We start from the raw sequence: 23287 nt of genomic DNA, 5'->3' as shown, positions 1-23287 counted from the left end.
AGATTTCTGATGCGATCTTCTGTCACTTTCATCAAAAATGGACTACGGTTTAATAAGAGAAGCTACACTTATCGTACATCATCACATCTTCAAAAGATGAACATGAAAAACATAACAGATGGCTTTGTTTGAGATCACACGTGAGGCTGAACTTGCAAGTGTCGCTAAATCTCCCTTTGTGCACACAAGCACAACCCCAGGTCATTGGAGAGAAACAGAACCCCACTAAGAGAGCACTCTGATGGCTCATCTGTCAACCAGCTGTATTCATGCAAAAGCAGGGAATATCTCATATGGAAAAGATAGAAGAATATGACAAGATTCTTACATGTTCTACCTGGAACTTGTAAGCAATACACATGGCAGCAAATATACTTACAAGATTCATAGAAGATTCTTGTAATATCTGACTTATATGTTGCATGTATTATATTATAAAAACCATACAAGAGACATGTAAGCTAAGCCTTCTAAGGTCTCATACATGGGACATAATCATTTCAAAGCACTTGCATACCACTGTCTGATGTCACTGACACATGCAATGTGACACTTATTGGAAAATATAAGCAAAGTTCGCTGCGAGGATGAGTGGAAGGAGGAGGAGCAGGAGGAGGAGAGGGTGAAGAGGAGGAGGAGGAGAAGATGGTGAAGAGGAGGAGGAGGAAGAGAGGAGGAGAGGAGGAAATTGATGAATGACTTTAATAGCAGCAGTTAATCTATTTAGTTATTAAGTGGAGATCTCCAACATCCATTCTCATGATAGCACATTAGTAATGTGACAAATATCATAGCTAAACTGGCTTAGTGACAAATATCATAGCTAAGCTGGCTTAGTGACAAATATCATAGCTAAGCTGGCTTGGTGACAAATATCATAGCTAAGCTGGGCTTGGTTAGAACCCTGTATGGGAGACCTGTCACGTTCTGACCATAGTTCTTGTGTGTTTTCCTTGTTTTAGTGTTGGTCAGGACGTGAGCTGGGTGGGCATTCTATGTTGTGTGTCTAGTTTGTCTGTTTCTGTGTTTGGCCTGATATGGTTCTCAATCAGAGGCAGGTGTTAGTCATTGTCTCTGATTGGGAACCATATTTAGGTAGCCTGTTTTGTGTTGGGTTTTTGTGGGTGATTATTTCCGTCTCTGTGTTTGTTTCACCACACAGGACTGTTTTCGGTTTTCACATTTATTGTTTTGTATATTTGTAGTGTTTTCTCGGTATTCGTCTTTATTAAAGATGTTTAACCCTAACCACGCTGCGTTTTGGTCCGCCTCTCCTTCCCAGGTAGAAAGCCGTTACAAGACCAAAGGCATAGCTGTAGATACATCAACTGTCTAGCAAGAGGTGCTGCCCAGCCTTAACCATAGAAACTCATGCCAGACAATGTTTATAAAAGTATAATATTTTTCTTATAATAATTGTGATATTTGTTTTATATGTTGACTTTAAAAAAACAATGTGAAACCTATAAGGAAAGCATTTATTGCACATACACATTCCTTATGATATTTGTAGATTATTCATATAATTCAGATATTTTGTCTCAAATACTGCCATATCTTTGTAGGAAATGCACCACATCATGTACTCAATTGTGTATGTCATAAAATGTGTATATGAACACATATACAAATACACCACTGCCATACAAGATGCCATACAAGATTCGCATTTGATTTTCATGATTATTTTCCATATGTGGTGTAGTTGGTATCACTACTGTTGGGCTGGCTTAAAAATCACTGACGATGACATCAAGCTTGGGGTTAACCACGTGTTCTCTTGATAAGGGTGTGAATTGGACCATTTTACTGTCCTGCTAAGCATTCAACATGTAACGAGTACTTTTGGGTGTCAGGGAAAATATATGGAGTAAAAAGTACATTATTTTCTTTAGGAATGTAGTGAAGTAAAATTTGTCAAAAATATAAATAGTAAAGATGATGTATTTTTCACCTTTATATAACCAGGTAGGCCAGTTGAGAACAAGTTATCATTTACAACTGCAACCTGGCCAAAATAAAGCAAAGCAGTGCGACAAAAAACAACAAAACAGAGTTATACATGGGATAAACAGAAGTACAGTCAATAACACAATAGAAAAAAATCTATATACAGTGTGTGCAAATAGAGTAAGGAGGCAAGGCAATTAATAGGACATAGTAGCAAAGTAATCACAATGTAGCAAATTAACACTGATAGATGTGCAGATGATGATGTGCAAGTAGAAGTACTGGTGTGCAAAAGAGCAAAAATTTTCATAAAAACAATATGGGGATGAGGTAGGTAGTTGAATGGGATATTTACAGATGGGCTTTGTACAGCTGTAGCGATGGGTAATGCTGCTCAGATAGCTTATGCTTAAAGTTAGTGACTGAGATATAAGTCTCCAACTTAAGTGATTTTTGCAATTCGTTCCAGTCATTGGAAGCAGAGAACTGGAAGGAAACGCAGCCAAAGGAGGTGTTGGCTTTGGGGATGACCAGTGAGATATACCTGCTGGAGCACGTGCTACAGGTGAGTGTTGTTATGGTGACCAGTGAGCTGAGATAAGTCTGAGCTTTACCTAGCAAAGACTTATAGATGACCTGGAGCCAGTGGGTCTGGCAACAAATATGTAACGAGTAAAGTACAGACACCCAAAAAAACTAATGAAGTAGTACTTTCAGCTCATTGGCTGTCAGACTGGGTATCTCCTGTAGTGCCTGGGGGACAGCGCATTGCCAGGCCTGTGTCACTGCTCAGCTATTCGTTAGAGAGTGGGTGTGGATCACAGGGTTGGTTTGATATAGAGCTTTACGCAAGCTTGGTAGCTTGCCTCTGCACACCCTTCACTGCTCTGACGCACTAGCTGCACACTATACTATGGGAGCAACAATGCAGAGAGAGAGAACCTGTCAAATTCTTCTGCTCTTTCTGCTTGACTTGTACCCACCCTTACAAAGCGTTCCCTGTGAAGTATGTCAAAGTAAACTACTAGACCCACACTTCAGTTCAAGTACTTTTTCTCAAGGGTAAAACATTCCCTTAGCACAGACTAATTTCCCTGCCTTATTACCTGGTCAGTGCTCACAGCTGCTTGGGGAGTGAGAGGTAATGTTCTATTCTGGAAGCACTATCTGTGAGCCAACTTAAATGGCCCATAAAGCTGGAGCCTCCGATAGAATGTGGAGATACACATCAGAAACACCCTAAATTACAGCACTGGCCAGGGGGGTGAAATGTAGTGTGCAGGGCATATTTAGACATCAGGGCTGGCAATGTTAGCAGCCAAGCTGGATTACTGTTATTGGCAAAACCAAATGGTGTGGTCAAAGCTCTATAAAGCCTAACTTCTAATGAAAGATGTTTCCTTAACTTCAATTAATGTAGACCTGCTTTACATGGTTTTGGCCTTGTGCCTTGGGAGAGCAGAGCACTTTGATGATGAAATCGCAAAAACACACTAATCAAATAAAAGTTGAATTGAATTAAACTTGGCTACTGTGTTTTCTGTGCTGGTTTGAGTCAATACTGCTGACTAATCCAGGCCAAGCTGCCGAGACACACAGGGAGGTTCTAATTAAGGTCATTGGATTTGGTGTCAGTAGAAGTGTATGGTTGGTGGTGAGACTGTGGCTGTGACGGGGGATGGCTGGGTATTGGTGGGCCCTTCTTACATTCCTGCATGACTTGTCTTCCTAGATCGGCCTGCAGGCAAGTAGAGTGAATAAAGGCGTCCTCACACCAGGTTCGGTTTGCTCTTAGCAGAACTAGGCTAGGCGAAGTGAACATCTGTGTCTCACATACGCCCTTAAAAGACCATTGGTTGAAAAACTAGAAAAAAATATGCCAATATTACTTTGTGCCTCTTGAGACGCCATAGCAACAAATAGACAAAATACACTACCTCAAAACAGTCTGAATTAATCTTAAGAAAAATCAAGAAATCTGTAATCAACTTTTACTTTTTTGCCGAGTAGGAGTTCATTGATTAATTTTACATCTAAGATGCTTGGTGCAGTATTTCTCAAGTGAAAACATTTGCATTAAAACTGGTCTCTCATTGAATGACGAACACTTAATTGAAGAATCCTTACTTTTGACCAATCACAGACGAAGGGGCGTAAACTTCGACTAGGCTCTATAAAAAATATTGTGTGCTCGAACAGCCCAACAAAAAAAACTGCAGAACACCAAAACGAACAAAAAGTCATAATATTGGCACAAACTGTTTTGACAGGGAAGTATACAGTAAGCTTAAGGGTGGAAATGCCTCTAAAACGTAGGTGATGTTATTGGAATATAAGAGCATCACAAAACCTAAAAAAAAAGGTAGCAATACATAGCCCCAAAAATGTGTGAAGTGTGAGAGACAATTCAAAGACAGTGACATTGCATTAATCTCCTTACCTGACAAATAGAATGGTCAAAAATAGACTCAAGTGAAGGTTTTCGTGTGCTGGTGTAGGCTCCTAGCCTCCATTATTGATTTGAATTATGTGGTACGTTTGAAGTCAGTCCTGCACACAGATTTCCTTTCATATGGCTTTCAAATATTTATACAGGTCAAACTCTGTAGATCCTTGATCCTGTTTCTTAGTATTCTGTGAACACATACAAAATCAAATAATTCTACTAAATCCACTGATTTCCACTATACAAGTAATATGGGTCACTTGTTCAAACCTCTAGATTTTCTCTACTGATGAAATACAGTATATCTGAGAAACCAGATACATATTAGCACCTGGCAAGAACTAGGTTATTTTCGTTGTGGTACTATTGCCAAGTGGCGCACTGTGTCAGGAACAGTAACTTATAACAGTCTCAGGTTTAGAATTGCCTGTGGTTTTTAGGCTACTATAACACTGCTCTTTCTCTCACTGAAAGGTGAGATGCCCTTCAAGAAAACACATTCCTCACGACTATTCCCAATTATCTTTGTGAGCTAATTATACCAATTTGTCTGACTAATAAATTAACTGATCAATTAATGGAGCTACCCTAGATATATATATATATATATATACACTGCTCAAAAAAATAAAGGGAACACTTAAACAACACAATGTAACTCCAAGTCAATCACACTTCTGTGAAATCAAACTGTCCACTTAGGAAGCAACACTGATTTACAATAAATTTCACATGCCGTTGTGCAAATGGAATAGACAACAGGTGGAAATTATAGGCAATTAGCAAGACACCCCCAATAAAGGAGTGGTTCTGCAGGTGGGGACCACAGACCACTTCTCAGTTCCGATGCTTCCTGGCTGATGTTTTGGTCTCTTTTGAATGCTGGCGGTGCTTTCACTCTAGTGGTAGCATGAGACAGAGTCTACAACCCACACAAGTGGCTCAGGTAGTGCAGCTCATCCAGGATGGCACATTAATGCGAGCTGTGGCAAGGTTTGCTGTGTCTGTCAGTGTAGTGTCCAGAGCATGGAGGCACTACCAGGAGACAGGCCAGTACATCAGGAGACGTGGAGGAGGCCGTAGGAGGGCAACAACCCAGTAGCAGGACCGCTACCTCCACCTTTGTGCACGGAGGAGCACTGCCAGAGCCCTGCAAAATGACCTCCAGCGGGCCACAAATGTGCATGTGTCTGCTCAAACGGTCAGAAACAGACTCCATGAGGGTGGTATGAGGGCCCGACGTCCACAGGTGGGGGTTGTGCTTACAGCCCAACACCGTGCAGAACGTTTTTAATTTGCCAGAGAACACCAAGATTGGCAAATTCGCCACTGGCACCCTGTGCTCTTCACAGATGAAAGCAGGTTCACACTGAGCACGTGAGAGACGGGAGTCTGGAGATGCCGTGGAGAACGTTCTGCTGCCTGCAACATCCTCCAGCATGACCGTTTTGGCGGTGGGTCAGTCATGGTGTGGGGTGACATTTCTTTGGGGGGCCGCACAGCCCTCCATGTACTCGCCAGAGGTAGCCTGACTGCCATTAGGTACAGAGATGAGATCCTCAGACCCCTTGTGAGACCATATGCTGGTGCGGTTGGCCCTGGGTTCCTCCTAATGCAAGACATTGCTAGACCTCATGTGGCTGGAGTGTGTCAGCAGTTCCTGCAAGAGGAAGGCATTGATGCTATGGACTGGCCCGCCCGTTCCCCAGACCTGAATCCAATTGAGCACATCTGGGACATGTCTTGCTCCATCCACCAACGCCACGTTGCACCACAGACTTTCCAGGAGTTGGTCGAGAGACAGTCAGGAGACCATCCGCCACCTCATCAGGAGCATGCCCAGGCGTTGTAGGGAGGTCATACAGGCACGTGGAGGCCACTCACACTACTGAGCCTCATTTTGACTTGTTAAGGACTTTACATCAAAGTTGGATCAGCCTGTAGTGTGGTTTTCCACTTTAATTTTGAGTGTGACTCCAAATCAAGACCTCCATGGATTGATAAATTTGATTTCCATTGATGATTTTGTTGTCAGCACATTCAACTATGTAAAGAAAAAAGTATTTAATAAGAATATTTCATACATTCAGATCTAGGATGTGTTATTTTAGTGTTCCCTTTATTTTTTGGGGCAGTGTATATAAAATGACTGGAAAACTGCCAATGAATGTCATCTAGGAGACTTTTGATGTGCAAATCGCTAATTAAATGCCATTGAAGAACACAGGTAAGCAGTTCCTCTTGTGATTGATGCAAAAGCTAGAAGTCAAGGAGATGGTTTGTTCTTTAAACGATCTCTGCCAGGGTGGGATCAAGCAGGCAGATGTTAAAGGAAAGATTAGTAATTGAAATAGGAGACAACAGCTCATGTTTCTGACTCGAAATGACACTTTTTCCAATGAGGTTCTTAAGAGAAGTCAAAAAAGCTACATTTGGACTTTAGACCTATAAGTTTTAGGGACCCTTGGTGTTCTGTTGAGAATAACATAAACTGTGCAAACATTGATATAACAAGGGCAAACTATAATGCTTGGTCAGCATGGTCAAATAAACAGAAGGAAGGGGGACTTCTAGATAGTGTCTTCAATAATTTATTAATTTGTAAGTATTACAACAACAAAAAATATGTACAGAATGTAAAAACATATTGGTTGTAACAACTTCACACATTTAAGTCTACCATGACAAGCAAAACTGTGGTGAAAACTTGCATCATGGCTAGCAGCCTCAGGCCTCGTGCCAGCAGGCATTTCAGTTCCAATGCCATCCGAACATTGGGTTGAAATACAGTCCCCTCTTTTGATCTACAAAAGCGTTGTCTTTTCCAACGGTGAACCACCTCCATGAAACAAAGTGAACTACAAGGTAAACTAAATTAGAACTACCATACGTCACTGGACGTATGGACTAGACCGTGTCGGCACAACAACTTGATAAAAAAGGTGGGAATGTTTATCAGGGGAAAAAAAGCCACTGTAAAGGGCTGAACGTAGTCCGTGCGGTGTCCAACGTATAGTATAACAGGTCCATTTCTCTGTCCTCTGGACTGACCGTCACTGGGAAACCAGAAGCAGGTCCTCCGGGGCACAAAATTCCCATAAAATTCCAAGGAACACCAACAAGGTCCATTCTGCGGGCGAAGCGCCTTTCGGAAGCTCAGACGCACAGCTCATCTCTTCTTCTTACTGTGTCTGAGCAGCTTCTTCCTCTTTAGGATCATTTCATATAGTTTCTCCAGGCCGGGTTGGAGCCCCTGACCGTTCAGCGCGCTGCATCCCTGGGTGTGGTGCAGTGTGGAGTTGCTAAGCTCATGGAGGGCCAAGGCCTTCTCCACCTCCACAGCAGAGACTGCAGAGTCCAAGTCCTGCTTGTTGGCAAGCACCAGAATTGGTACTCCCTGGTTCTCTGCCGAGCGACTGATGCGGTGGAGCTCCACCTTGGCCTCCTCCATACGCTCAGTTTCTGCAGCATCAACAACAAACACCAGGCCATCGGTGCGACGCGTGTATGACTTCCACAGGGGCCGCAGCTTCTCCTGACCGCCCACGTCCCACACCTGGAAGGTGGTGGTGGCCCGCGAGCTTCCAACTGCTACTTTAATCCGTTCAGTGTTGAAGCCCTTTGTGGGGATAGTCTCCACAAATTCCCGGAGCTTTAGTCTGTACAGCAGGGAGGTCTTTCCTGCAGAGTCCAGGCCGATGACGACCACATGCAGAGACTGGAAGTTGGGGAGGAAAGGAGTGTTGGGGGCGATCTCTGTTAGCTGGTTGCCCATTCTGGCTGGTTGTCTGGCCCCGATAGTGAGGTGGCAGACTCTAGTAGCAGAGGTGGTGGGTGTCTCCAGAGAGATGAAGCATTCACACCTACTTCAAAGGCAGCGGTTGCAGACCAGAAGGCAGAGGACAAAACTCACTGATGACCTTGTAAAATGAAGGAAATGGGCAAGATTAGTTATGTTTTATAGATGGCACCGTGGATGACAATAATTTATATGTTTAGTCTACTGACTATGCTTCGAAGAAAAAAGTCAATTTCAGTTAGCCACAAGTTTTTTTCTCAAAACAACCCTGCCTATCGTTCCATAGCAGAAAAAAACAGTTCCAATATGGAATTATATGGAACTGCAGTTGAATTGCCATTACTGTTTGACAACAACACTAGCTAAAATCATGTACTTTTTTACATGGCAATACGAGTAGAGTGTACAGTAAGCATTGTCAATCTATCTTATCGCGCTATCTGCAGAAAAATATATTGCCCACATTGAAATGTGTTTTGTCAACAAGGCACAGAATATTCTGGTCCCATGTATGTAACGTTAACGTTACTTCAGCAAACTTCTCTGTCCTGTTGGTTCGTTGCATATGCGGCTGCATAGTAACACTGGTGTCGCTAACGTTAACTAGCTAGCTAACCTTAGACGCGAAAAAAAAAAAAATATTAGAACACTTCAGTTAAGTGTTTGCGGTCTAGGTAGATAGTTGGGTAACAATTATTTAGTTGTACGTAATTTCAGTGGCCAGTTACTGTGCTGCACTTGCAATACTGGCTCTGTCCGTGCGAGAAACAATATCGAACCGAGTCGGGACACTTAGCGTTAACGTTTATTAGTTGCACCGAACCTAACAAACGATGTTAGTTAAAACATTACACGATCTTACCTTTATAGCGTTTCTGTATTGAGTCAGACAACATAATTCCAACACAGATAAGCACAAATCCACACTGAAGAAGAATAATTCCAAAAGAAGCGGTGCTAGAACCACCAGTGTCCATCTACTTGAATCTCCAGACAAGGAATGGAACCAAAGGTGCTGAGCGCGACTGAAAAACACAACCCCCACCAGTGACGTAACGAGAACACTCCCCGTCCCAGCCTCCCTAATGCAATGAGTTTTAAATGGAAAGTGCAGTGACCTCTGACTTGTGAGCTCTTATCGACAGTTATCAGTCTATTGCTATGGAATTGTCAAACTAAAGGAATAAACCAAGTAGGATATTGATTATGTGGGTATGCTTAGCTTGGTTGGCTGTCTTGGCTGTTTTGCCTTTTTATTTAGTCAGTACATAATTGTAAACCACTAAACAGTAACCTATTTCATATTTTGACATGAGACATCATGTTCAGTAGCCTATGAGAAATGTATACCAGCACAAAATCATGGAAATATGTGTATAAAGTAGTTAGTGTAGCCGCTTGAGGTCTTTCTGCTCTGAACAAAGTTGGGGGCAGCAAGAGGACAATGGGTCGACTGTGGCAATTTGAATGCTAATGCCTTTGTAGTCTTTTCCTTGAACAGCACCATGATAACATTTCAGGAAATGACCCACTGGAGTTGGAGTGCCCTGTATTCATAGGGCATGTGTTATGAAACCAGCCAGATCATATCAGCATATCTGGGAGGAATCTAGTTACTATTCTCAGCACAACACTTGCTGGTTGTAACCTGTCATGAGGGGAGGATGCAAAACTGTGTGCAGATTTGAAAATAGAGTGGTTATCAGATGTACCCACAGTGCAGCCAATGGAGGGCAGATATCACACATTGGAGTTAAATGAAAACTCACAGGGAAATTGAGATTGAGAAATCGTGTCAGCATGTGCAACAATAATTATCTTTCCTGCAGAGTAGGATTCCATGCCGAAGGGTCTGCCTCGGAGCAGAACTCACTAATTGCACACAGTCAACGTTCAAATCACTGACAAATTAGCTTTCAAGTGATGCAAATCAAATAATATAGAGAAAAGGCGTGTTATACTGTACTTCTTCTCTCATCTTAAATTCACTCGACCTTCGCACGCACACAACACAGACATTTTACTGTCATTATCACAAGGGAACAACCTCAATATACAATGGGCAATTAATTATTCATTGGCGCTACATTTATAGAGCAGTTGCTATCTTAACAGACAATTGGAAAATTATAAATTGGGTACCAATTCACTTTTAGGACTGAATATATCATGCAGAATATATGTTTCTACGTAGACTGTCTATGCATCTACTTATGTATTCTGATTGGCAATTACTGTGTTTGCTTTGTATAAAAAAGGCTTGAAAAACAAATAGGCCTATGTTTTTTAAAGATTTGATTCATTGGAATTCGAATGCAAGAAAAAATGCCTGCAGACTGTATTAAGCCAAAGGAGCCGATAGCCTAGTGGTTAGAGCATTGGGCCAGTAACAGAAAGGTTGCTAGATCAAATCCCTTACGCTGACAAGGTAAAAATCTGTCGTTCTGCCCCTGAACAAGGCAGTTAACCCACTGTTTCTTAGGCTGTCGTTGTAAATAAGAATGTGTTCTTAAACTGACTTGCGAAGTTAAATCAACAAAAGGGGCTATACTAAACATGACAGTAGCGTCCTCTACCGACTAATATGGGAAATACATCCATATATTGTGAAGTTCACACCTGAAAGATTCACAGGTGCAGAACGACAACGCATTTGGTAAGTTACCAAACGTGCATTGCACATATAACATGATCAAATGGGTTGGAGATTTCCAGACTCCTCAGCTGAGAATTGTATCTCCAGAGGGTGAACTACTGGGGTGAGTACTTATTTACCTTTATCTCTGACGCCACCAACTCAAGAGAGCGTTCAGTTGCTAGGTAACTTGCGAGGCAGGTGGGAAATACTTGAAGCTGGAAAATTGAGGTACTCAACGTCATCATTAGCTACCTGCTTTAGGCTGCTGAAGTCCACCTTGCCTCTGAGGGCAAAACAGCTTTTTTTTTCTCTCCAGGGATTGTTATAAGTAAAAGATCCAATAATTCTTTGTCATTTAAAAAAATCAACATAGCAGATCCAGTACATCAAGAGGTTCATTTTAATGTCTTACATGATTTTCTTTCTTTATTGGCTGTTAGTGTGGTTACTCTAGGTTAGATTTAGCTATTGTCTTAAAAAACAAACATATTCATTGAAACTCCTAATGCAGCAGTGTGGAGACAGAGAGGGAATAACATCAGTGGTCTCTGTTTATATTAAGACAAAGACAAGACATTGTGTTGGGCTGTCATTAATCAGAATTGGTGAAACGGTGATATAGGGGCTTGTCTGTCAATCAGGTTACAGCACTGGCACTGGGGTTTAATGATAGTTAGCTCCACTCTCCCACAGATACTGGTGTAGGATGTCTGCTATGCATTGGGAAGCCCGGCAGACCATGGAGGACCGCAGGATGTCCAGGGCCAAGCAGCAGGCAGGCTACCGTCAGTAGGCTTGTTCCATAATTGATTAACACCGGAGTTGGAAACCAAATTCGAACATGGGACACCCCTGTGAGGGGTCAACCTCAATTCCTATTATTCATTTTGAAGGTTGTGTCCCTCTGGACATACCTTACGCCTCAGCTGAATGTTTCATGTGTGCCAGCACTGACCGAGAGCCGATGAATAGCCTTGAAATTCAGGAAAACATCAGAATCCCTCACTCCCACCATAAGGTGGCATTAAATATCATTGGTTTACTGACACTTACATATTCAAGCACCTCTTGAAACAGCAAAGAAAGGTGCTACTCTGTTCTTATTCAAAGTTAATTGCGGCAACACAGTCCATTCACTTACAAATACATTTGCAAGTTCCTGGTCTTAATTTGGCATTGAGAACAGGGATCATTGTATGGGATCTCAACTCCACCACATTTTGGATGTTCAACATTGACAGGTATTCAGAACTTGAAGGCCATTAACACCTGTCTAAATGGAGGGTGTAAAACTGATCCCTCCCTGTCTGTATGCAACTGTTTACAAAACTGTGAAGTAATGTTCAACACCCCTAGTTATATGCAAAATATCTCAGGTGCATTTGGTGTTTCTGCTGCATGTCAGGTTGCCTCAAGTAAACAGCATTTACAAGTACCTCTTGTTTGTGCAGATGACAAAGGACCCTTCAGAGCCAAGCTCAAAGCCACTGGCAGAGTCTAACGAACCAGCTCAGCAGCCAGGTAATATCTAAATGTTTAATTTGCACCATTTTTTGTTGTGCCTAAAATGGTGACAAACTACTAACAAAACCATATTCATTATAAGCCAGAAATGCTCATGTTATGTCTCATGACTCGGCCTTTCAGAAAAGGGACTTTTGAATAATTATTTGTAAATCTCTGACCCAGCAACCACAACCATTTTCTGACTGTAATTCAGGCAAAGAAGGTAATCAAATCTCATAAGCAAACAATTCCATGCCCAGAGGCTTCTGTTTAAGGAGTTATATGTGGGCTCATGTTCCAACATGACTTTGCCGTGTCGTCCAGCAAGTAGCCCACAATACCAGAGCCATTAATCCCCAGTTGACTCCAACACTTTGAGAACAATGGAATTACAATTTACTCTCCAAAGCCTTCTATTGGCTCATGAATATCTCTGTAATCTGGTAGCTTCTCGCTTGCAGGCACATCAATGATTTCCATTACCTAAGTCAACAGCCTATCCCCCAAAGGTGACATGAACACACATCCTCACCACAAACAGAAAAACCTCCCATTTAGAAGGAATGCTCAGATCGGAGTGGTCTACACTAGTCAAGTTTCCCAACTCCAGTCCTGGGGAAAACACAGGACCACAGCACAAGCACAACAGACGTTTATGATCTAAACATCAATACTTGAATCAGGTGTGTTAGTGCTGGTATTGAACAAAAATGTGTGGTCACGTGGGATCCCCAAAAAATAGAACCAAGTGTCTATACAGTTTGGTCATTTTAATGGCTCTAGCCTGGCCAAACCAAGTCTCCACAGTTAGCAGAGGGGGTCACGCTCTACCATCCGCTCATTAGAATGGGGTCTGTTAAATAATAAATGGGGCCATGCTCTGCACTCCTACCATGTAGTTGATCAAATATCACAGATGAGGAGTTACGGGGATTGGAAACCTGAGGTTTGTGGCAGGCAGCCAAGTCTTGGGTTGTGTTCAGTAGAAACAAACAGGAGAAAACACTTGGTTACAAGTTCAGGTTTGGTAATTATATTCTGCTTCAAAATGTTTCCCTGTTTCATTCTTACTGGATGCAACCCCCAGTGAGTGCCTGTCATGGGTGAGAAAGGACTAGAAGTAGTTGCCAGCCCGTTGACATGGGTCACGTACAGTTCATTTGCATGGCCAGCTGCATTGTGCTATTTTGCAGGTGAATTATCAACTGTGAAACTATAGTCTCAGACAACTGAACCAGTTGACAGGAAGGATAACATGTTCTTAGTAACAGAACAACACTGATTACAACATATCTGTACAAAGTCTTGGAGTACTCTATGAGCACCTTTGATGACTTCCTCTCTTGACCATTGTATCCACTAACACGCCATTATCTTCTCCTTGTCTTTCAGCCGTGAATGAATGTTCACACTCCAAAAACAAGCTCCAGTACAGTGCTAAGATTGACAACAGATACTCAGTGAGTGCATGTGATAATACTATGTATTATTGATATACAGTACATAAAATTATAGGAGTGTTTTTATTTTTCTACTTTAGTCCATACAGTACTCCCAGCAGTGGTGAAGAACCCATATCCAGTCATTGGTGAAGACTAATATGGACTGCACCCAAATATCGTCAAGGCAACTTTCTGTGCAACTTCAGCACCACTCAGTGGCCATTTCAAAATACAACACCCTTGAATCATGTGACCAAACAAGGAAGGTGGAATCACAAAGCCTGAAAATAAATAGGTATTTTAAAGTATTCAATACTGTATTCTATTATTTATTTCACTGATCTGACAAAGGTGAAAACAATGCACTAAAACCATTCATTCAAGGAATAGAGGAAGTAAAGATTGAGTATTTGAACAGGGCACAGAAAACATTGCCATGATTATGCTGTAGTGCAAGAACAAGGGAGTAAATTAGTTAGCTTCCACATTCCAAAACCCCCCCTGGTGACACTACTAGTCCATGTGGATTCCTAACAACCTTTCCCCCCCCCCCCCACCCCAATAATCCCATTTCAGTGACACGTAAAAACCATAGGTGAATTAATATCTAGATCTTGTTATAGCTGTTATAATTAGCATACAATTAGAGATTATGGTTTAACATACAAATGTGTGGTCTGTAGTCAATCCCAATAGTGTACAAATCAAAGACAGAACTGTAATTCCGATGTTATGCCATAGAAAAGTTCTAAATGGTCTCTACCAGTCATTATGTGATCAATGCTACATAGTTATGCATACATTTAAGAACGCTAAATGGTTTTACCTACTTTAACAAATTAAAACGCATACAAAAGTAATGTACTTGTTTGTAGAAGTACACCGACAACCTGTTTTATAAGAAATTATGCCAAAATATAATATCTAAAGTACTCCTTCAAAAATGTGTGCAAATTTGTAGTCCACTCAAGTCTTTCAGTTTCTTTGAAGACAAAACAGAGTAACCTTCAGTAGGATGTGGCAAAAAAAAGTCATTTTCACAGCGCAGAGCCTCCAACCACAGCAATGACCCTACTTAAAAAGCAAGTGCTACAGAGGTGCATAGGGAAGACAAACATAACATTTCAGAGCTTTAATTTTAATTTCAAGCTCCACATTTTTGTAGTTTCTTTCTTCCCCATAACTTGAGGGACATTTGCATTTTTTCAAGAAAAAACAACACACAGTTCACCTCATGGCCTACTCCTCAGTCATCCCGCCACTCATGGAGCCCTTGGTCTCAGGGTGTAGGGTTGATGAGGTGGGGTGTTGTGGTGTTAGACCCACAGTCGATGTATTCAAACGTGTCCAGGGAAAGCTGCTCAAAGTGGGCCAGGTAGTAAACAGTCATTGACATCCTGAGGGAGGAGGTGGTTACAGATTATACCGTTTTTCATCTATTATTTATCAAATGTAACGATAATTTATGTAATTGTACCAGATTTTGGTCAGCCAGCTATCAAGGTTTCCTAACCATAGCCATGAAATAAACTCTCCCTTGAGCCATCACTGTAAAAACTGGGCCAAGTTAACAAGCAATACAGCCCTTTTATATCCCTCAGATTTGAACCACTGATAAGAAATAGGTTAGTCGCTGACCCCATTGGTTTACTAGGTGGGCAAAGTTGTGTTGGTTTATCATCAAAACATTTAGTCATGAATTATGGTATTACATTTTTTCACTGAACACAGACTCAACATGATTCTGTTTCATTGTTGAATATATGCATTATAATCTAAATGGCTAATCTGTGGGAGCAAAGCTACATTTGAGGGGCGTTTTACCCATACTGACTGACTGGGCACATACTCACTGAAGATGGACAAATAACGTATGGATCTTGATCGTAGATTTCTTGCAGTAATTGCTGGGAAAAAGAAAATAATGAATACCTTCAGGATTTCCTTATGAAAGATATGATTTCAAAAACAACCCACTGGGCACAAACTCATTGAATTAGCGCTGTTTCAACGTAATTTGACAACGTATTGTGACATGGAATCTGTGGAAAATACATTGATTTGAAAAGTCATCAACTGTTGTTTTGAGGGTGAAATTTCAACCACAGGATTATGTATGTCATCATGGTAACCACATTTGAGACATTGTATAAAATGTTGAATTTGTACCTTTAAAAACAACGTCAGACATCCAACGTTATATCCACTATCAGAAAATAAAATAGGCTGGGCAGCACCTCCTACTGAAGAATTCATCCATCTACAGCTACCCTTGAGTCTCCCATCCAGGGTTTTAACCAAGCCCAGCTTAACTATGCAATTTGTCATTGACTACTACCAATGTGCTATCGTCACTATTATTTAAAACTAAATAAATTCACTGTTGCTATCCAAGTCATTCCAAAAGGTAGGTTTAACAGAGTAAATTAAAATGTGATCATACTTTATCACTTATCTTTAATGATGCTATTTAGGCCTATAAAGCATTTGCAAAGTCATCAACAGCTGTTTAAAATCAACCCAGAATTAATCTAAAAATAGACAACAAAATAGGCCTAGCGTTTCAAGCTCTGGTTGACTTCAAATTTAATGAGGAGATGCATCTTCTGTTTGACAGTTCCATCTGTGCCAATGACTCAGGCTGACTTTAATTCCAAATGTATAATCTCCATCTTAACCAAAAAGTTCAAGTTTGATTTGATCCTATTCTTTATTTAAAGTGCATTTAAAGTTAAATTTAATTGCATTCATTAATTTAGATTTTTGGTTGAGATGGCTTCATGAATACAACATAAAATTGTTCATTTGTAGACAAACTGGAATTAAAACCAGACTTCAGTGGCAGTCAGTGGCACAGATGGAACTATCCAAGCAGAAGATTAAAATCTTCAAACATTTCAATTTGAAGCCAGCTGAACACAATTCAATATCACTTTTGAAATACAATAGCCTATTAACTTGTCGACAAGTTAACAAAATGCTAGGATGGATGCTGTCTCCAACCGATCTAAAAATAGAAAAAAGTTGAAGTCTAGAGCACCACAGTTGAGGTGTTATAATACCTATAATGGGAAAAATGAATGGTGGAAAAACCACAGGGAATTTTTAGAAACACTTAAAATAAGGGCTGTTTCTCATGTAGACTTACCCTGGCATGACCTTTTGTAAACCATGTAAATCTCCTGGACAAGGAGACTTTAATCAGATTCGAAAACGCTAATTAGCATCAAAGTAGACATCATGCAAAACTACAAAACCCTGCAAGCTCCTGCGCGTCATCTCTAGCTGACACCTTTGCTAACAGGTAGTGTCAATTTAAAACTTGCACAAGAAAGTTAAAAGAAATCAGGTTTCAAAATGTAGCCAATATATTAATTACTACATTTAGATAGTTAATCCAGAGATTCTTACCTTTGCCTCGATTTGGCAGTCTCATCCAGATCTTGGCATTTGTAGTTCTATATGATAGCCACATTAGCATTTCATTTTTTAGGGGTCACCTAGTCCTAGAGACTACACGGTTATCAAAAAGATCATGCCAAGGTAAGCCTACACGAAACACAGCCCTTATTTGAAGTGTTTCTAAAATCCCCTATGGGAAAAATGTGTGGTGGAAAACGATTGGAACCATTTCCTTGCTTGACTGCTAGGTTTTATGGGTATTAGGACACATACAGTGGTACTCTATTGGCCTAAGCCAGTGGCTCAGATGGAACTAGCCAAGCAGTAGATCCAGGTAACTGCCAAAATAATGGAAACGCGTGCGTAAACAAGAGATAAAAAGTATATTGAAAGCAGGTGCTTCCACATAGCCATGGTAGTCAAAACCTATCTATGCCCAATAGGATGACAAGTCCCCCATCCACAGGGCACGAGTGGTCACTGAATGGTTTGAGGAGCATGAAAACGAGGTGAACCACATGCCATGGCCGTGTCAGTAAGCAGATCTCAATCCAATTAAAACACTAATGGGAGATTCTGGAGCGCACCTGAGACTGCATTTTCCAACATCAACAATACACCAAATTATGGAATTTCTCATGGAAGAATGGCGTTGCATTCCCATAGAGTTTCAGACACTTGTAGAATCTATGCCAAGGTGCATTGAAGCTGTTCTATTATGACACTAGGTTGGCAGTTCATTTATTTTGGCAGTTACCCATACCTCTCCTTTAAAATGCTGATATTTGGTTGCATTTCAACCAAACAATTCAATATTACTTTTGTAATACAGTAAATTGCTTAAAGTTAAGGCTATTTTACAAGCACATGCAACATTCAACCCTAAAATGAGTAACATATCCAAGACCACATTGAGGATACTGTAACTATACATTTCTTTATGTAACCATATAAAGTCTGCATGTTCAAAAAGCACACACAGGTCTGTGGAGATCTTCACAATTTCTATAATCTGTGCAGAATATCAGTTGCACCATATACTTTTAATGTAATCTCAACTGCAATCTAGGCCATTTGGTTCTGCTTTTAGAAGAAGTGCAGTGAAAACAATCTGTTTTATACATAAACAAAATAAGACATTGCATTCCCATTTGAACTTTGCTGGGTTTTTAAAAATGGTTGAAAGCAGTGAGACATTTGGGGTGATGACGACAACCAAAAATCTGATCGTTTTTCCATTGGTTGTGCTTTTAGATGGTTGAAAGCATAGTGACAATACATTGGAAATTCATCTAACTTTTAGCTGTCTTTTTGAGTGGGTGAATATAGGTTGTAATCTCATTGATCAAGATGTTAGCCAAATTTTAACCAAGTACCCACGTTGAAATGACATGGTGTGCCCAGTGGGAATGCTTTTGACTTCTTTCAGTCCAGAGGCACTTTCATTTTGTGAATAGGAATTGCTATTGCTAGTGACAATTAGCCTGCAACACATGGAGGAAATGGAGATAAATTACACATGCCAGTGCTCCCAGCTAAGCAGGTTATGCTAGTTTATGTATGCTTATGTACTTTTGTAAGACAAATACTTAATCAATCTGTTCAGACATTTGACAGTCATGCCTCAGACTTGCTCTAAATACAAAACACATTTCCAGTTTTGCTTTGTCTTTATACATTATTCAAAACAACTAGCCAAGAAAATGGCAGAGAATAACTGTCTGTAGAGCACACAAAATCAATTCTCACATTTACAGCGAATGAGTTACATTACTTTCACATGACAACATGCCACAATCAAAATAAGCGTAACTTTACAGCACAACTAAATTAAAAGGACTGCATCACTATATTGTAAGTGTGTTACAATGGCACTTTGTGTAACCAAACAGCCACAAAAGCAGCTTTATATCTCACTACTGACTCGATGGAAGATTCAGCACCAGACATAGTATAACCTTGGTTAAATTTGTACTTACTTCAGACCCTCCTCCACTAGCGTGACAGGAATCTCAAAGGCAAACTGTGAGGGGAAATAAGGAAGAGCGTCAGTGAGTAACAATACTTAGAGGCTTACAGAAGCTAACATCTCTGCAGTATAGCAGTTGGTAATGAGGGGAGGTGCTCACCGTTTTGTCTGTGAGTGGTTTGACAGTGGTGACATTTTTCATATCAGCCTTGCCCACAACCGTTTTATCAAAAAGAGCCTGCACTGTCAAGTTGTAGGCCTGAACTGTAAAGAAGTTGTCATTGGTAATATTCAGGATGTTCTGTGATGGGAGAGAGACAAGGCGATTATTACATTCATCTCCAAAAACACTCCAGTGATGCAGAGGAAGAGACATGAGGCCAATACTTTTATGGCATAGCCCAGATAGAAACCGACTGTGTGGTATATGAATTAATAAGGCCAATGAGGTCTCACCGTGATGTTCATTTGGACAGTGGTCGGGGTGAAGTAAACATAGACAGACTTGACAGCCACAGGTGAGAGGATGACACTGCGAGGAAACAAGAAGAAGAGGACCAGCGAGCTGACCAGCAAGCACAGCGTCACCGACACAGTGACATACAACTTCCTGTAGGGGGACATGATATGTACAAGTTGAGTATTGATTGAAGGCCCAGCGCAGCAAGAATGGCTGCATTGCATTGGCCATTTTAACATACCGCAAGCATTTTCATGCAGTATACACAAACACACCTCAATATGTTTGTGTGTTTGATATCATATTGTACAACAGCTGATGAAATTAACACTGTAAAAGTGTGCTTTTCTTTGCTGGTTGAAAATGCAATCTACACAGGATCTTCTAATCAGCAGGTTTGCATGGGCAGAAGTTTTAGATTTCCATGGTGACATCACCATGCAGTTAGTAGTAGAGGTCAACCGATTAATCGGAATGGCTGATTAATTAGGACCGATTTCAAGTTCTCATAATCGGAAATCTGTATTTTTGGGCACAGATTTTTAAATATTTTTTATTAATACCTTTATTTGACTAGGCAAGTCAGTTAAGAACATTCTTATTTTCAATGATGGCCTAGGAACGGTGGGTTAACTGCCTTGTTTAGGGGCAGAATGACAGATTTTCACCTTATCAGCTCGGGGGATCCAATCTTGCAACCTTACAGTTAACTAGTCCAACGCAATAACGACCTGCCTCTTGTTGCACTCCACAAGGAGACTGCCTGTTGCGCGAATGCAGTAAGCCAAGGAAAGATGCTAGCTAGCATTAAACCTATCTTATAAAAAACAATCAATCATAATCACTAGTTAACTACACATGGTTGATGATATTACTAGATATTATCTAGCGTGTCCTGCATTGCATATAATCTGACTGAGCATACAAGCATCTAAGTATCTGACTGAGCAGTGGTAGGCAGAAGCAGGCGTAAACATTCATGCAAACAGCACTTTCATGCGTTTTGCCAGCAGCTCTTCGTTGTGCGTCAAGCATTGCGCTGTTTATGACTTCAAGCCTATCAACTCCCGAGATGAGGCTGGTGTAACCGAAGTAAAATAGCTAGCTAGTTAGCGCGCGCTAATATCGTTTCAAATGTCACTCGCTCCGAGCCTTCTAGTTGTTGTTCCCCTTGCTCTGCATGGGTAGCGCTGCTTCGATGGTGGCTGTTGTGTTGTGTTGCTGGTTCGAGCCCAGGGAGGAGCGAGGAGAGGGACGGAAGCTATACTGTTACACTGGCAATACTAAAGTGCCAACAAGAACATTCAATAGTAAAAGGTATATGAAATACAAAAATGGTAGAGAGGGAAATAGTCCTATAATAACTACAACCTAAACCTTCTTACCTGGGAATATTGAAGACTCATGTTAAAAGGAACCACCAGCTTTCATATATTCTCATGTTCTGAGCAAGGAAATGAAACGTTAGCTTTCTTACATGGCACATTTTGCACTTTTACTTTCTTCTCCAACACTTTGTTTTTGCATTATTTAAACTAAATTGAACACATTTCATTATTTACTTGAGGATAAATTGATTAATTATATTAAGTTAAAATAAGTGTTCATTCAGTATTGTTGTAATTGTCATTATTACAAATACATTTAAAAAATGTATATATTTTTTAAATCGGCATCGGCTTTTTTGGTCGTCCAATAATCAGAATTGAAAAAAAAAAATTTCATAAAATCGGTCGACCTCCAGTTAGTAGACCAATAACAAAAAGCTCCAAACCTCTGCAAATAACAGCCAGTTTTCCTCTCTTCAGTCATGCTGCATTCAACTGCTAACATGCTAACTGGTTGTTATACACGTGCTGCGTTCAAGGAATCAGCAAGTCGGGAGTTCCGACTAGCATGTGAACGTGGCATTACAACCACGTTGCTATAGAAAGTTAACTAAAAAGCTTATTAATGGAAATCTATTACAATAAGTTTATTCATTGTTACCCAGAAATTATTTTTGGGAAAAAAATGGCTTCATTGCATTGGCCATTTTAACATACCACAAGCGTTTTCATGCAGTATACACAACACACCTAGATACAGATGCCCACTCACGGAAAGCAATAATAATTTCCACACACACTGAACATCTCTACACACCATAGACTTAAAAAGACCTTCTAAATGATGCATGTAGGTAATAAAACAATTGTTGCTGTAAATCTCAACATGGTCTTACGTGTGTCGTGGTTTCAGCCTCTGATCAGAGCAGGGGATCACTGCCACCAATTTGCTCTCCTGGCCTCGTGGGATGCGGCCCGTGCCCTGGCAGGTTGGGCAGTCCAGTGTTTCCTCAGAGTGTCTCCTGTTAGAGGTCTTTCTCCTGTCCTGCTGGGGTACAATGGACTGCTCATCATTCTCACTGGGTTGACTGGAACCAGCTCCCATGCCTGCTAAAGAGACAGTCATATATACATGTAACTGCCAAAATAATGGAAACGCCAATATCAATATCATGTCTTAATAGGGCATTGGGCCACTACGAATCACCAGAACAGCGTCAATGCACCTTGGCATAGATTCTACAAGTGCCTGGAACTCTATTGGAGGGATGCGACACCATTCTTCCACAAGAAATGTCATAATTTGGTTTTCTGTTGATGGTGGTGGAAAACACTATCAGACGCTGTTCCAGAATCTCCCATAAGTGTTCAATTGTGTTGAGATTTGGTTACTGACACACACCTGTGGGGACATATTTGACTCCCCTTCAAAATCCTATTTACCCTAACCATAACCTCAAAGTCACTGAGCTCTCTTCTTCTAGCCAAAATAATAGGCAACTGGGGATTTTTTATATGACCCTAAGCATGATGGGATGTTAATTGCTCAATTAACTCAGGAACCACACCTATGTGGAAGCATCTGCTTTCAATATACTTTGTATCCCTCTTTTACTTTGGAAGTTACCTGTAATGTTAGTTGTTTCACATCAATATAATGATACTTTACTATGTGATATTTGTGACGACAAAGGATTATATTCTGTGTATGTATGTGCTTTGCTGTATTGGTGTATTTCACAATGGAGATGATCTTAAATGCATACAATTATACGATGTTTCATTATCTTCGCAGACACCGAACCAATTAGATCGAAGTCGGCTTTGTCCATACATCAGACAACACCTTATGTGAATTAATTCTACAATTTAGCAAATAACCGATACAGAAATTTGACTACGCATTTACAACACTCCGCATACAAGTCTTGTGATGAGTTTCGTTTCTCTGCCACCCCTGAAGAAAACAACTTGTGTGTGTTTACTTGCCTTGTTTTTGGAGTGTTACGATTTATAAAGACGGTGCCGTCGTCAAGATTATCTGTAATTTAACTCCACACCATATGCCTCACAGCAGTCGTGGAAAATGGTCTAATATTTTTCTTATGTTGGTCACATACTCACTGAGCAGTGGCGCAATTTCCTATCCAGATGATGATGACGCAGCGTAATTTTGCTGCCACCCACAGGAAATAATTAAAGCGGCTATATGTAGCTTTTTGGGGAACACGACCAAATTCACATAGAAAGATGAGTTCTAGATCTGTAATTTTCATTGAAAGAAATCTAAGAAGCGGTAGATGTGTTTTATTTTTATGCTTCCCGTGATTGTTTCATTTTTGAGTCT

General features: G+C 40.7%; 2 protein-coding genes across 8 annotated transcripts; both read right to left on the bottom strand.

Annotated features, from left to right (window-relative positions):
- Positions 1 to 6971: 6971 nt before the first annotated feature.
- On the bottom strand, positions 6972 to 9267 carry LOC109898556 (ADP-ribosylation factor-like protein 4D). The gene is made up of 2 exons (XM_020493569.2): positions 9058 to 9267; positions 6972 to 8316 (listed from the first exon to the last, which is right to left on the bottom strand). Exon 2 carries the CDS (start codon positions 8169 to 8171, stop codon positions 7566 to 7568), a length of 606 nt encoding a protein of 201 aa, XP_020349158.2. The 5' UTR covers positions 8172 to 8316; positions 9058 to 9267; the 3' UTR covers positions 6972 to 7565.
- A 4808-nt stretch (positions 9268 to 14075) lies between these two features.
- LOC109898555 (transmembrane protein 106B-like) lies at positions 14076 to 23177 on the bottom strand. Of its 7 annotated transcripts, none has more exons than XM_031827520.1 (8): positions 23065 to 23177; positions 21837 to 22047; positions 19609 to 19762; positions 19313 to 19453; positions 19163 to 19206; positions 15635 to 15688; positions 15013 to 15178; positions 14076 to 14870 (listed from the first exon to the last, which is right to left on the bottom strand). In XM_031827520.1, the coding sequence occupies exons 2-7, from the start codon at positions 22043 to 22045 to the stop codon at positions 15061 to 15063; spliced, it is 720 nt and encodes a 239-aa protein (XP_031683380.1). In that variant the 5' UTR covers positions 22046 to 22047; positions 23065 to 23177; the 3' UTR covers positions 14076 to 14870; positions 15013 to 15060. The 7 variants fall into 7 exon arrangements, with proteins under 7 accessions (XP_031683380.1, XP_031683379.1, XP_020349157.1 ...); XM_031827519.1 differs by having other exon boundaries at positions 22930 to 23120; XM_020493568.2 differs by having other exon boundaries at positions 14076 to 15178.
- Between the last annotated feature and the right edge of the window lie 110 nt (positions 23178 to 23287).

The sequence above is a fragment of the Oncorhynchus kisutch genome, linkage group LG6 (genome assembly GCF_002021735.2).
Source record: "Oncorhynchus kisutch isolate 150728-3 linkage group LG6, Okis_V2, whole genome shotgun sequence".
NCBI classification, from domain to species: domain Eukaryota; kingdom Metazoa; phylum Chordata; class Actinopteri; order Salmoniformes; family Salmonidae; genus Oncorhynchus; species Oncorhynchus kisutch.
The sequence above is the reverse complement of the archived record's forward strand: the minus strand, read 5'-3'. Positions and strand labels throughout refer to the sequence as shown.